The sequence below is a fragment of the Idiotropiscis lumnitzeri genome, chromosome 13 (genome assembly GCF_059441095.1).
Source record: "Idiotropiscis lumnitzeri isolate Australia: NSW breed Sydney's pygmy pipehorse chromosome 13, RoL_Ilum_1.0, whole genome shotgun sequence".
Lineage (NCBI taxonomy): Eukaryota > Metazoa > Chordata > Actinopteri > Syngnathiformes > Syngnathidae > Idiotropiscis > Idiotropiscis lumnitzeri.
The window spans coordinates 6,303,782-6,320,101 of NC_142403.1; the positions used below are offsets into that span (position 1 = coordinate 6,303,782).

General features: G+C 38.0%; 1 protein-coding gene across 2 annotated transcripts in view; it reads left to right on the forward strand.

The window, feature by feature from the left end:
• Positions 1 to 16,320, forward strand: part of rabgap1l (RAB GTPase activating protein 1-like) — a 97,172-nt gene that overhangs the window by 16,328 nt on the left and 64,524 nt on the right. For both annotated transcript variants that reach the window (XM_088313025.1, XM_088313026.1), the window contains exons 11-13: positions 653 to 782; positions 6,442 to 6,535; positions 7,140 to 7,290. In XM_088313025.1, the coding sequence (XP_088169151.1) occupies positions 653 to 782; positions 6,442 to 6,535; positions 7,140 to 7,290 (375 nt within the window). The remainder of the gene's footprint in view (positions 1 to 652; positions 783 to 6,441; positions 6,536 to 7,139; positions 7,291 to 16,320) is intronic.

Here is a 16,320-nt window from a genome sequence, read left to right on the forward strand (position 1 = left end):
CTCAAATTCTTCTTTTGAGCTGAAACCCAAATGTCAAAAGTATACGACGAGAACAAAGTTATTGAACTTGCCTTGCTCGTACTTTTGTAGCGGAGTGTAGATATAAATAATACAAAAAACATCACCAAATCACACCAAATTATTTTATAGATGCACAAATATCAACAGACAATTTGAAATTTGAATGCCCTGTCTAAAATGAAAAATATTGATTTTGTTGAGTTGAGAGGAAGAGACTCATTTAAAAGTGATATAGCTGCAACTTTGTGACGCTTTTCTTCATGTTGCTTCATCTAATTGATTGTCTGTCGGTATTCTACTACCCCCTGGTGTCAAATGTGGGAACAACAGAAGGAGAGGCACAATGTGCATTCATGAAATGCATTTGGAATGTGGGCTGAAATTGTTTAATTTTTGTTATTACTGTTTTTAAACTGTAGAGTGCTAGTTTTCTATTAACACATTCCCCAAAATTGTGTTGCTGCATATGGGGGTGGGATGGCTGTGTTAGATTATTGATATTTCCATCATCTAAATGTGAAAATCTTCACAAAACAAATAAAACTTTCAATTTAAAGTACCGTTGTATATCCAGTCGTTTAAAATGTTCTATTTTAAATTTGCGCTAATGATACTATGTGTGTCCATACAGCATGCACCAGAGAGGACAGGTCAGAGTGATGCTATGTATGAGGTGGTGAGTCTTGAGAGGGAGTCAGAGAGAAGCAAAGAAGGCAAAGGACAACTGGCCTCACCCACTGAAGAGGAGGAGGTGGATGACGGTAAGAGTAGCCACTTACTCCTACTTACTCTTTATTTGCACTGTTTGATTCCTTTACATCCATTATTATTATTGTTTCAAAATTCACAGTCAAAGTTAGGTAGCGTGCCCACATTGTGCCCACGTCTTCATTTGGATTTAGATTTATTTTGAGTGTCAGATACATTTTATGAGGTCATTTAAGTAACTGTGTGGCTGAGCAGTCCTCATTGATTGTGTCACTTGATTCCAATGGGAGTACGTGCTGTGCAGTGCTTGACCCATTTGTTGGATCATTATAAATTGTCACATATACAAATTGAAATGAATGGCATTGGCATTACCAAACATTTTTTCCCACAGATATGAATGATACAGCATTGTTTTTTACAGGGGCATTTGCATTTTTTTGTTGAGAGTACAGCTTGTTGTTTTCATTACCCGGAGTGTCATGCATTTCACCTTGTATTAATAGAAGGCAGCAAAATTGTCTCCATATGCAATTATTGACCCACCCAAAGCCACTCTTTGGCTTCCCAAGCTATAGCTGATGGTTTTCAACTGTCACTGTGGGAGCCATTCAGAGGGCTTTTTTCCCCCCTCCTCCTCTCGAGATGAGAAAATCGAGACAGTCAGGGACATGGAGTTGGAGGTCAGGCTTATTGTGTACAAAAATGAATACCCCCACAGTGCAGTAGCCTCCAGAGAAGCGCACACGTTTAATTATTTTTTTTTTCTTCCCAGGGGCTTCAATGTGCCCAAAGATGACATATTTTTCCTCTTTGCGCTTCCCTCTACAGCATTGTCATTATTCTGAAGCATGTTTTTGTCACTCTTTTCTACTTGTAGAAATATATAAAATGGTACTGTTTAATGCATTCTCTGCTCTGCTAAGAAGGAACCCTGCGGTATCTGTGTGATGCAACACAATGAGGTTGGCTTTGATCTAAAAAAAATAAATAAATAAAATAAAATAAATCACTTTTGTTTTGAGACTTTAAAAAAGAGGTTGAATTAATTGAATTGCTCTAGCAACATTAGCAGGGGGTCCCCCGCGCTGCCCTGCACATTGAATGCATACTGGTAACATACATTTTTGAAAGATATTAAGGATGTTAGATAAACTGCGGTAACATTGCATTACAGTTACCATTTTTTAATTTTAATTATTTTTGCTACCCTATTCAGCATTTCTGAGAGTAGTACAGTTGACCTTCAAGTTGTGAACTTAATTGTTTCCGTGAGTCTGTTTGTCACTTGAATAAATCAAACTCATATTTCCCATTGAAATGAATGGCAATGCAATTAATCCGTTCTTCTTCTTCCTTAATTTCATGGAAACAATATGATTCAAGTGATTCTTATGTTTGGTTTTTTTCTCATTCATTGGATTTTGGCGTACCAATTTAGAAAAACTTGTCTTTGTCTGTTTAAAAAGAAATCATCAAAAAGTGGGATGTCACATTGTCATTTAAGACATTAATTCACTACTAATTTTATTTAACCTTTTTTTTATTATTATTATTATTATTTTTTTGATTGCCTTGCACATGGTCTCACCAGCGAGTGCTTTCAGTGATTTGTTTGTCTAATCGAAATCAAAATAACAACACATACGTAGCTTGGTTACAAAACGCAAGAGGAAGAGCACAGATTTATGACAAGTGTTTCCAATCAAACTCTTTAACAATATACCATTTGTGTGGAGCCATTCTGACTGTTCAGCGCTTTATTTATGTATTTGGCAAAAACTCAACGTGTCTATCAACACGGAACCTGTTTGGGCATTCATTCAACGCTGATGCTTCTGGCTTCAGTGATTGGATGAATGTATTGTACGTAGGTGGAGCTTGCACCTTGCGACATCTGACGTGATAACACCGACATTAACCATTCTTACTCATAATTAACGAGACGCTGCATTTAAATAAATAACGTACACAATATATTTATTAATATTTTTATGAAAATTCAATGATTTTCGGATATCTTCTACTAAGGCTTTCACAACCTTATATCGTGATGATCAAGGATGCGGCGGTGGAACTGCCGACATATGCAACAGCTTCCGCCTTAAGCCACATATCACTAGTTTTCAGATCATAGCAATGTGATATGCTCGTTGCCAATGATGGTCACGCAGCGCGAGAAGAATTACAACCTAGATCCATCTGCTCGTCTGTGCAAAGACCGTTTCTATATCGAAACTAGAGGTAATTTTTCAGGCAAATTAATTTTGCGTAAAAAGGGGCGCTCGTACGTCGAGGATCCACTGTAGTTATTCATTTTTTTTGGCTTCTCCCATCTAGTGTGCGCCACAACGAGAAAGAAAGAAAGAAGATGATGCAAACCATACAAGAAGAAAAGAAGACTCAACATGTCTAATGTTTTGAGTTATCGGCGTGATCAACATCCAAAATTGTACACCAACACAGTTATTTAAATATATCGCTAGCGTCTTTTTAACTACATTTTGCGAGGTCTTGCACGCATGCATGCATGCAAATTTATATTGTTTGCTGCTAACAATTTCTAATATGCAAAAGGTCCGAGGATTGACGATTTGGTATATTTTGTATTCAAAATAAATTGTTTTTCAATTCTTTCAGTGTGTCTATTTGTATGTGTTCATTTTAGCTACAGCATGAGAATACTGACGACTGTGATCATTTTGGTCTCTATATTCTGATTTTCAACCCACAATTTCATTTCGAGACTTTGTATGAAAGTAACCCAGTCGCGAATGGCCTTCTTTCGATTCAAAGATCACAATAATGTACATCTTAGTCCTTGTATGTTTGCAGTAACAGCAGACGCGTGCTTCCAGCCCACGTGGCCGAGAGATAGAAGCACCACCTTTGTGCTGGCTCTGAACAATTTGAAAAGCCTCCTTGAGCACATACAAAGCCCTGTAAAGCTCATGTTGGGATGTATAGAGGAAACAGTGTGCACCGGATCATGGCTACAAGAAATGGGGACACTTGCTGTCAAAATTGTTGTTAAAGAAAAACTCACAGTGGTCTCACAGAATCAACTTGAATCTGACGAAAATAATAATTAAAAAAACTAAATTAAATTAAAATTATTATAAAACACACTTTAACTTACTATTTTGAATTAATTGCTGTAATTGTTTGTAACTTTCAATAAGATTTCTCCAACTCTCAGCAGGTATTTCGATTGTAACAGCTCCAGTTGACTTTAGTTTGAAAGGTCCTTTCCCCAGCCGTTCTTAGGTGTTTTTGGCCGCGTTTTTTTTTTTTTTTTTGGTTCACCTGTTTCAAGACCCATGACATGTGAATGAGATGAAGGTTTCTGACATTGGAGAGCAAATCGCTCTAGAAAATACCTCGCTAGTCCTTGTACCCTCCCCAGATTCAAGACCACCTGTGCCAAATGTAACAAAACAGCCCCAGTACATAGTAGTCTCCTCCGTGTTTCACTGTAGGGACAGTGTTCTTCTCTTGGTGTGCTTCATTTTTACGTCTTTGAAAGAGCAAATGTGATTTGCGAAAAAGTTCCAGTTTTTTCAAATTGCAGTCTTGCTTTTTTTCATGATTTATTTTCATTAGTGGCGTTGTCTCTCACTCATTCGCTTCCCCTGGTCCATGTTTAGTGTGGTACACACCACGTCAACAAGCAGCTTAGTGACTACTTGCCAAGTTAGGATAACTAATTACAAGTTTAAGTTTGTCACTTGTGATACTGATTTGAGGACACACCTTGAATTTTCCTAGGGTACCATAATTTTTGCCCAGCCCTGTTTCATGATTTTTTTTAAATAGTTCTGGTGAACCACAATCTAAAGAGAATCTGGTTTTCATTGGATAAAAATCATGAATTTTTCATTATTGCTTTTGTCAGATTCAAGTTATTCCTGTGACCATTGTGGATTTTTCTTTAATTAACAGCGGTGCACCAACAATTAAGTCCATGTGTGTGAATATTGTGTCACAAATTCAGAGGAAATGTTCTTGTTCAAAGTGCAGAATGCCTTTTAGACATTTGAAGTCACAGACATTCTCCTCTATTATTTAGATGAACTCTCTTTGGCATTTTTTTCAAAACCATCATCACCGCAGAATTTAATGTTATATTGATCCGTTCTCCGTGTCTTCTCCAGCACATGCCAAAGATATTCAGGTCAACTCGCAGAAAAAAACTGTATCTGTTCCCATTGTTCACCTTCCCAATTTCCCTGAAGTGCTGGATAATTCAATCATTTAGCTGTAAATATTCATTGGAGTACATATCGAGACATATTTGCTTTCATCCTTCTATTCACTCACCCAGTCAATTCATCATCATCATCGTCTATTGTACACTGCTAACTGGAGGGTAACTGGGATGGTAGAGCCTTTTTCAGATTATTTATTGTGTTTTTTTATTGATTAGCTGGGGGCAGACACACACAGAATTTCCATTGCTTCAGTAAGATATGCAAGATACATTATAAAAACCTGCCTACAGTATGTGACTATTATTATGCTGTAATTACCTACAGGGAAAGCAATCGATGCTTTGATGAATTTGCTGCCTTTATTACCATTCCTCATTACCAAGCTTTTAGCTAAATGCTTTGTATAAATCATCCATCCAGCTATTATGCCAGTCACATTTATAAAAAAAAAAAAAAAAAAATCACTGTCTCGATGCAGTCATTGGCTAGGGCTATATCTCATGTTTATTTTAATAATTGATTCTTCTGTCAATGATTTTTTTTTAATTGCCATCTCCTTAATCAAATACACGTCGTTATTTCAAATTGACATTGCAGAACATACACACACAGTAAATTGATTATGATTGAGTTAATCAGTAGGGAAAAATGATCATTGTTTTAAAAGCGTTATTATGTGCTATCACTGCAGCTTAACGTTGCCATTGACTTGATAGCGCTTCTATGTAGTCCGGTGTCTGAAATTCGCCCCCCCCCTCGCTTAAAAATGTTGGATCTTCGTTCAGCCAAGTCATGGTGGAGAAAGTAGTTGTGGGGGAAGTATTGTGTAAGTTATCTGCACGTTTACATTACACTCTAGTAAATATTTTGGAAACAGGCAGCTAACAAAATACTTGGTTGTTCAATTCCACCCTTGGACGAGTACTTTAGAGGAACTATTTGGATGCAAGTATGCATGATAATGTATTACTAAGTTCAATTTACAGTATTGTGCCCTTTTTTTGTCTTGCGTGTATGTGAATGTAAGAGTGAATTAAAAATTCGACACATTAAACCAATGTGGCATTAAATCTATATCCAGGGTTGCATGTGGAAGTCTACGAGTAAATGCTGCACATACACTAGACGAGACTGTGTTTATGTACTAGTGGGTGGCTTATGTGTGGGAATGAGTCTCTTCACCAGCAGAACAGAAGGCTAGACAGGCAGTCGATGCTGCTACATCTACGCACAAGTGTTTTTCTGCGCTGATTGCCTCTTGTTTGCCTTGCAAACTGCCAGATGGAAGAACATTACAATAATGGAATGTGTAGGCCCTGTAGAAACTCTCCAACCCCGATTAGATTGTGTGGTTGGAACACAAAGGCACAATTTAAATGCTTAGCACGAGAACTTGGATTGAATTTTGTATTCTCATTTGGCCAAACGTCACAGACATCAAGGTCACTATTGGAGACACATGTCTAATAAATGTTCTGTGGTCCATTTGTGTTGTATGTAGATAGTGACAGTGAAATCTCCAGCGGGACGGGAGATGTTTCCAAAGATTGTCCTGAGAAAATTCTGGAATTGTGGGGTGCGATCCTCAATAGATGGTAAGGGCATAATGCTTTGCATGTTTCTTTTAAAAATGTGCATGTTTTATGTTATAAAGTTCTCGCACCCATTTTCATTGTCACATGATAGTGTATGATATTAATTAAACTGCATCAATTTATTGAAAATACTATGTTATGCAATCTTATTTTTAAACATCACCGTTATAGAATAGCATGACACATTTACTTGCTGTTAAAACTGCACAGGAGTATTTTTTTCTGGTCTCCGTGTACTTTATAAGAGTCATGAATTAAGGTGGGTGCCATTTTTTTTCAAGGGTTGTTTTTCATCTTCATGACACAATTGACGCTAGTCTTTGCCAGTCCACCTTCATGCATGCATGCATGCCAAAAAAAAAAAAAGATCATATGCGCACAAAAACTCATTGCACTAATACAATTACGGTAGTTTGTTGTTACAATATTATTACCGCTTATGTACACGTTTTACCAATATATATACTAAAGACGATTGGTTACCAATCACTGCTAATATACAGTTGCACTATAGTTGCAATTGGTTAAAAATTAAGAATGCTTTTCCATTGTGCTTTTAAAGTAATACTGTGTACGTGTGTGTGTGTGGGTGCATACATTTAAGGCATGGGAACCTGTCCAGTCGTCCAAAAGGTTTGCACCCATTGGTCCGTAGTGGCATTCCTGAGCCACTGAGAGCTGAAGTATGGCAGCTGCTGGCCGGTTGCCATGACAACCATGACCTGCTTGAACACTATCGCATCCTCATCACCAAGGTAAATGAATGACAGACCAGTGTAGGATATTTCCTTTTACAAAGTTCAATTTGTCTTGTTGGTCTGTAGCCAAACAAATTGAGTCCGGAAATGTATCCCCCAGTTTTGTCAAATACATACAAAACACAATTTCACTATGCGTATGCCCGAAGATAGCTGGGATAGGCTCCAGCACCCCCCGCGACCCTAGTGAGGAGAAGCGGTACAGAAGATGGGTGGGGATGGGGGAGACGGGTACATCTGAATATATTTTTCTGCAATTGGCTAGCGACGGTGTACTTTGCTTTTCATCCAAAGTTCATGGGATAGGCTCCATTGGTGCTTGGGGGCGGAAAATGGTGTGCCTCTGGTTGCGTTCATGAGGCATGTGTTATGCTAGCACTTTCTTTTTTCACCTCCGTTACGATTACATGCCATAGATAAGGGCAAAAAAAGTGTACTGTATAGGACTGGGGCGATATGACTGAAAATATATCATATCGATATGCTGCGTGTTTAATTTTTTTGGGTTGTGTTTTTGCTATTGACAAACAAGGACCCAGAGCAAAAAGGCTAAATTGAGGTCATTTTATATAAACACATAGTTTAATCTTTAATAAGAGGTCAATGCAATGATGAAATAGTCAAATGAATTGGTCAATATAAAAATGAAATAAATGTAATCATAATGTTCTTAGTAGGGGCAAGCGATATGGCGTAGAAATGTTTTACAATATAAGTATTTCATTTAAGTCAATGTAAAAATTATAAAAGGAACAAACAAAAAACAAAACTGAAAAAAAAAATTGTATTTGTATTCACTATTCATTATCCAATTCGCTTCTCCTCACGAGGGTTGCGGGCGTGTTGAAGCCTATCCAAGCCGTCTTTGGGCAGTAAGAGGGATACACCGTCAAATTGGTTGCCAGCCAATTAAGAATGTATATTGTAATGTCGTGTAATGTCCAAAGTTGTTCGTCCACCTGTGCATTGTAAATGCTTATTTGCAATAGATTCTTCCCGAAAGCAGTATTGTCGATACACTTACGTTAGCCTTCATTCAAAGTTCAAAGTTCATACAATGAAGTGTAGTGAACTAATATTTCCTTGAAGTGCATGCATTAACTTTGTTTTTTTTCTTTTTTTATCTTTCGGAGGCTGCTGCGCGCTGTTTACAACACACACTATACCGCGGTCTGGATTTTTTTCTATTGAACATCTAAGGCATTTTCTGTTCTTATTGATCTCGTCTATTGTGATACATATTGATATAGAATTATTGCGTAGTTCCAGTACTGTTCCAAAAATACTCTAGCATGGTCAGGAGTCTTGCCCACTACTCGCTGCATACAAAATGCTCCGTTTTTACAACCAATATGTGCCTATGCGGCATGCTAAGATAATGTCTATGATCCGTTGCAGTTCAAGGATTATTCACCTGCTAAAAATGGCCTTCGTGTCTGTCTATTGTTTTGAATGGAAAGTCGCAACTGCCAACATGACCGCCATATTGACGCACTTTTTAGCCTGCTCTATTTTAGTGTGTTTATATATGACAAGAGAGCCACGCAAGCCAGAAACTGGTGACCAGTGTCTGTTGATGGCGGCACAGCAGCATTTACTGGTGTGATAAATTGTGGCCAACACTGGAATGAGCTGACTTTGAAAAGTAATGTACAGAGGGTGTTTTGCGTGAACTGGATACTATTTTCTGCAGTTAGTTCCGGGTCCATTGAATTGAAGTTCCACTCTATTTTGTCTCTCTATACATGATATCCTTATTATTGTGCTTTTATTAGTATTGCATCTCAAATCTCTGAATCTGTGTATGAGGTTGATTTCTATCTTTGGTTTTGGAGTGAGAGATTTGTTAATCAGTGGGCAGAATGACAAAGCCTACTACAAGAGGCAGCAGCAACTGGGTGAGGAGGTGATATGAACACACAAAGAAGACAAAGATCTTTGCTTTTATGGGAAATACAATACTCGTTCTCTCTACTGCAGCCCGATGGGTAAATCTTCCGACCAGCATCAAAAGGCACAAAGGATGAAGTCAGGATAGTGTGGTTAGAAAGATGGCACGTGCGGGTAAATATGGACCCATCACTGAGGAAAGGATTTGAGGGAGGGAATCCGTGTAAACAACGGACAACCTGGCAGACCTTTTAGTTGCTAGTCACCTGTGTAAATTTTATATGTTTTCTCCTGCCTGTTTCTCTTTGCAAGGCTATATAATTGCGCCGATATGTCAGTCTTACCTGTTTCTTAATATTTCTCATTCTATACCTCTACCTTAGTTTATTATCTTAGTATTATTTAACCCCCCCCCCTATCAAATTCTTTTCCAGAGACAGAACCATTTTTGTTTTGTTTCAAGAGACAGTTTTCTGTCCCTCCCATCTTACGTAAGGCCAAACCTTTTTATTTCAGATGATTTATTCTCAATTCACTGACTGGTGCACACCCACCTCCTGTCTTGCTGGGGTATGGTATTGATAGGCGGGTGGTAGGGCTATTAATAGCAGCACAAAATGAATGGATGGAACTGCGGGAATATAAAGGAGAGCGGCAAAGAGGGAACAATGACAGTGATGGGGAGCGCGATGTGGAGCATATTAATGTCTATTCTCTGGGCTCAGTGACAACATTAATGCTAATTGAGTTCCAAGTAATTGGACTGTTGCCCTTATTGGAAAGGTTTAAGTGTAAATAATGGCAGTTCGTATCAGTAGGATATGTGGACAGAGGTTTTGTTTGTAGTTATTTAACACCTGATGAATATTAAATCACATTTGGTTTCTAAATTGTTAGGCCACCAGACGATTGTTGATTCAACAATTACTCTAGAAATCATTTAATCTTGAGTTATGTAATTTATTACGTTCAATAGTGTAATGTTAATTTTTGAGGGACACTGATGTTGAGTGAAAAAAGTAATGACAGTGTTAGACTTGGTTTGATTTTGCCTCTACACATTTCCAGTAGTTTTTTAAATAACACATCTAAGATATGATTTGAGTGTAGTCTCTAAACTTGTTTCACCAAAATGTTGTTGGAAATAAATCTATATTTATGGGTAATTTTCACCTAATTTGTTCAAAAACAAAGTGATTTTGCTTTTTGTTTTTAATTTTAATTTTATGTCACCTTTTATGTGTAAATGTCGCCTATGCTAAAACAGAGACACCATGGGCCTGTTTTCAAAAGGTTATTGATTTAAAATATATTCAAAATGCAGTCAAAATTTGACAGAGCAAATATTGGTGCCCATTGAAAAACACATCTTGCATAACGGTAAAGACAAAAGTGCACAACGGTAAGGACAAAAGCTGCTTCATATAAATCCTATGAGTTGCACAATTTAAGTGTTGTCTTTCAAACTCTGCGGATACAAGTGCATAAATGAGCCTAACTACTCATTAATGCCATTTACACGCTTGTCTGGAGACAATCGTAATAACGTTGGACATGCACTAGTTCCGACACTTTCACAAATTCATACATACAGTATCTCAGTAATAACACCATGTATTTTGCTGTCTCCTATTTTATTCATGCAAAATGACGCAGAGCCCTCTGCTGTTCTGCAACGACTTTAAGAGGTACTCTCTAATGGCATGAACATTAAAGTCAGCTTGAGTGACAAGACCTACCATTTGTAAAAGTACCCACCAAGGGAGCCGAACACGGTCTTATGATTAATATTCCGTTTGTGGAATATGAATTAATTTCTATCGGTCTCAGGCGGCGGCCATTTTGCCACTTCCTTGACTAATAATGTCATTACAGTTGCTTTGATATCAACCAATCACGGATAAAAACTAGTGCCCAACCATTTAATCGGCTGGCTGATTATATCGGTCCATTATACCTCTTCAAAAATCGGCCAAAATAATTGGCCAAATGGCCGATGTTTGCTGATTGTATTTAATTTATGTACGCTAACAATTTGAGGCAGATTTGTATAAGTAGTTATACAGGGTGGCAAGGTGTGGCTGCTGCCACGCTAACAAAATACTTTGCCCCCCCAGTTGCCACCCCTGGGTGTTGGCAATGAACCCATCAATACTAAATTCAAAATTTTATTATGAATGTTCCTAATATTGTCTCATTATTGTGGATGAAAAGTGTGTTCACTACTTACTCGCATTACGAACTTCCCTTCGTTTCAATAAGAAATGGTTGTGTCCTACCAGCACCAGCAAAAGTGGAGTGCATTTAACTCGACCGTCCTAGGCGGACAGCAGACAGTTTGGTAAACCTTATTATATTTGTTGTTGCTCTAGTCTGTTTAATATGTTCAAATATGTCAGTCAAGTGTGACAACTTATGTGAAATGGTAGTTAGCTGTAGTATTTTTAGATCATTGTAGGTTTATTGAGGCGCGGCGGCAGCGCTATCAAGCTTGCTTCCAGGCACAGGAGCAGATGGCACTGGGGACGGGGTTTGGAATCTGGTTAGATGGGCGGATGGGGGGCACATCACCTCCCAGATTCACAAGGATGGCTTGCATTCCCTTACAACTGAACTCACTGCCACCATAGCTATTGCTACATGAACAATAGATCAATACAAGCCTTTTTTTTGCTGCGTACCCATCGATACACCACAGACTCCACCTCATTAATTTCTATTGAGGCGATGGGCATGAGCATACGTCAAAAAAACCTCAATCTTTAAGCAGTTTTCATGCCGCATGTTTTGTTGAAAATGTCAAAGAGGCTTAGCCCTAAAAAATAGGCCTTTGACTTCAAGTCATGTTCGAAATGTCTCCTTTTTTATGGATGTATCTGCGGGTCGTACAAATATGTTCTTCCTAAGACACAAGTGAGTTGCAACTAAAGAAGACATGTTTGATAGAGTTTGTATTTGTGCTACTGTATTAGAACAAATCTACTACAATCAACAGTCCATGATGTTAAAATGTTTTTATTTTGTTTATTTATGTTGCTTTATGTGAAATAAAGCCACAACAGTCGCCAAATAAAATGTTGTGGTTTGTAAAGCATAATCCGTAGTAGTCCATCAGAAAGTCTTTGCTATTGGGTGGAAACCTTGTATGCCTATTTTTAACTAAAATGGACTAAAACCTTTTTGAGTTTTGGTTTAATAAATTTACAAAACCTAGGCTAAAACCTTTTGGGGGAGTTTCCGTCGACTAAAACTAGACTAAAATTTTGGGGAGTTTTCGTCGACAAAAACTGGACTGAAACCTTTTTGAGTTTTCGTCAAATAAAACTAGGCTAATTGAATGGCAATCATTTTTGTCCAAAAGACTAAGACTAAATCTAAAATGCCTGCCAAAAACAACACTGGTGGCCTGTGACTAGCGAGCGTGATCCAATAAGATTGCAAGTATCGTGTTCAGTATCGCATTGCTCGCAATTCCGTTCAACTTACAGTCAAAAATGCACAATTTGTTACATGCGCACACACATTTACACACAAACCCGTGTATGGCCTCAGGGCATCTGAGACATTTACAAATAACTCTTTCTCAGCTGGATCAGCACTATATTTGTGGTTGGGTTTGGTGTTTGCTGGTGACATTTTAACAACCTTTGCGTTTCCCTGAAGCCTAAGGTGTGCTCCTACGCTTGAACCTACATCTTAAAAAGCATGGCCAGCTATTTCGAGGTCTGCTTTTCCAAAGCTCAGTGACAAACACAGCAGCCAGTCTATTAAGAGGTCAGCACCTCTTCGTGACAACAATGACCAACATCATCGACCAACAACCCATGGCTTTCATAACAATTCTTTTTCAAAACACTATACTATACAAGTGGATGATATGGTTGGTACCACTCTGTTAAAGGGGAAGTAAGCCCCCAAAAAACATTTCAAATATGTTCTATGCAGTCACATTAGTCTAAACTTGATGTTCTGATGAATATTGTTTGTGAAATACGTTTTAAGCAGCAAAACCCACTTGTTGTCGTCCATCTCAATGGCGGCCATTTTTTTTTTCGACTGAAAAATGACATCGCAATTGCTCAGGGCTCAGGGAACAACCAATCATGACTCAGCTTCAGAAAACAAGTGAGCTGTGATTGGTTGTCAGTCGACAGCAAGTAAGAAAATGGCCGCCCCTGAGATGGATAAAGCGGTTGGATTTTGCCTCTTTACTCATATTTCGCAAACATAGTTTCAAAATGCTGTGCATAGACATGTGAATGTGCATTCGACATATTGTGAAGATTTTTTTGTCACAGAAATAACTTGAAACCCACAAGAGTAATAAATATTTTTTTAAATGAATAAATTAAACCATACATTGCATTTGAATTGTGGCCTAACAGAACTATTTTCAAAACCAAATCATGAAACAGGCCTGGGCATTTGCCTTAACTTGACATTTTATTGCACAACTTTGTGAGGCAATTACTGCTATCCAATATTTTTGTGACTTTCGTGAGACTTCTGAACCTCTCAGCAGGTATTTTGTTCCACATTTCTTTTTAGAATGCCTTGATATTCATAACATTTCATTATGCCCAGCATAGATTGAAGACACCTTGTGCCCGATGAAGCAAATCATGCCCAAAGCCTCCTTCATGTTTCACCGTAGGGACAGTTTTCTTTCCTTTTATGCTTCATTTTTTTCTCTGTTAACACAGAGCCGATGCTGAAATTACAGCTGATGGCCAGGTGACTCTTGCAATAGGAAACATAAATCTCAATGAGTTTTTTAACCTGGTTAAATAAAGGTAAAGGTTTTCAATAAGTTCCAGTTTTGTGTCATCTGGCCAGAGGACATTCTTCCTGAAGCTTTGAGGCTTGTCAACATGCAGTGCCAGTCTTTATTTTTTTTTTAAATTTATTTTCAACAGCGGTGTCCTCCTTGATAGTCTCCCATGAAGAAGATCTCTGTATGTCTCAAACGACTGCGGATGCTACAATCGATCTTGACCTTGGAGTTCATCTTTAATTTATTATAGGTTACACTGTGCTCTTTTGTTAGCATTTGTATTATCAGTCTCTTCAATTTGTCATCAATTTCCCCCCCTGCGGCCACTTCCAGGGAAGTTGGTTATAGTCCTGTAGATCTTAAATTTCTAAATTTCTGAATATGTGAAACTGTAATCACAAGAACTTTAAGTTGCTTGGAGATGGTCTGATAGTCTTTAACTTAAATGTACTTGTTTATAATTTTATTTCCAATTTCTCGAGACAACTCATTCCTTTTATTACACTTTTTGTGTGAAAGATGCAGTGCCGGATGTTTTTTTTGATGATACAAAACACACTTTGGAGAACGATTAGACCAGGAAGTGCGGCAGACCGCATCAAGTCTGCCATTTGTTCACACGCTACACATGCATAGACATCACTGTAATTAATATCTTAACCTTTATGAATTTCAGTGTTTCTTTGGTCCTGTGTCTCTGCAGCTTAATTTATATATCAACTCCCACTCTTTGTGCATTAAATACATACTCAGAACTGTATTTGTTTTTAATGTCACCTGGATGGCATGTCTCTTATCCAACTGTAAATCAGTCCTTGTCCCGGAAATGTTCACAGAACTTGCTTAAGTCCACTTTTTTTCAAAATTTTGGACTAACATTCCAGTATCCACCTTGTTTGCTGTTTCTGGTGGAGCCTATGCAAACATTTGCTATGCATTATGGCATTGTTTTTCTTTGTGTCCTCATCTTTGTCCAATGTGTGCCTATTGTCCACCAGGAAAATTATACAAATTGTCTTCTTGGACACATCATGGACGTACTCCTGTGTTGAAAATCAAGCCACACATGTAACATTAAAGAAACATTCCTTTAACCAATTGGGACACAGTTAAAATCTAAAATATAGCTATGGTATATGCACCCTTTAAAGGTCTAAATCCGCATCAATCACAGTGCCTCAATGAAAGGAACATGCCCTCCACTCCTCCCCATATGTAGGGACCAACTGGACTCCATCCTCCCTTCTTTACAGCGTAGGTCTATTCACAGCCCCCTCCTCGCCCAGATCTCTGTATGTCTCTATAATGTAGCCCTCCAGCTCCTATTCATATGTCCATTACATGGACCAGTAGGCACCAGAAAAGGACTCACTGGTCTTCCTTCACAACCTTAAGAATTTCACTTACAGGGAAAGAATCTCTCCTCTATGTATTTTTGTAAACAAACTGGAGTATCTTGGGAAGTGGAAATTAAATAAAATTATGACCTCGGTATAACTAGATTGTGTCACTTATCTGTATATCTTTCATTGAAAATGTTCACCATGTTCGTAAAATATTACTCAGTTCTGTACGAGCACTGTTACAGTGCATGTGTGGGTTTGCATGTGTGTTTGCACAGCCTGCTAGCCATCCTGACACTGATATGACAGCTCGGATTAAGGAGATCCAGCCTAAAGCATCTTCTCCGGTCACATTTCTGTGCCACATTTCCTGCTGGGTGTAGCCAAACAGTATACAGTATAAGTGTCACATTCTCAAAACAAGGTTTTGGTAGCTTTATTAAGGACACACATTTTAAATACCATAAAGTAACGCATATACAGTTCATCTACAAGTATGCAATTTGCTCCCCATGAGTTCAAAAGACTGAAACATGCATTAGGAGGTAAGGATGTTAAATCTTGACCAATACATGACATTGTTTTAGTAGTATAGTATTAAAAGCAAATATTCAGTCTATTCATCCGTGTCTTGGATGAAATATTTACATCTAACCTTTACATATGAACACGAGATGCATCATGACCTACATACAGCAAGGGCAAGAGGAGTGAGAATAATGAATATAAATATCTGAACATGAGTGGCCAGACAGATCTTCACCACTGAGTGGTGTGAGATGGAAAATGATCGATGGTGATTTCAGCTGGTAGCCTGACCTGAAGCTTTTCTTGAACACTTTTATTCCAGCACCCAATCTACGGTATATTAAGGTTGCGACAAGGAGTTGATAATATGTATAAAAATCGATAATCAAATGTTGGCAATGAATTTCATTATTGATTCATTGCATGGTAAAATGATACCTTGCTTTCAAATATGGTGTGTCTTGGGTGGATCTGTACACTTTTCAAACACTT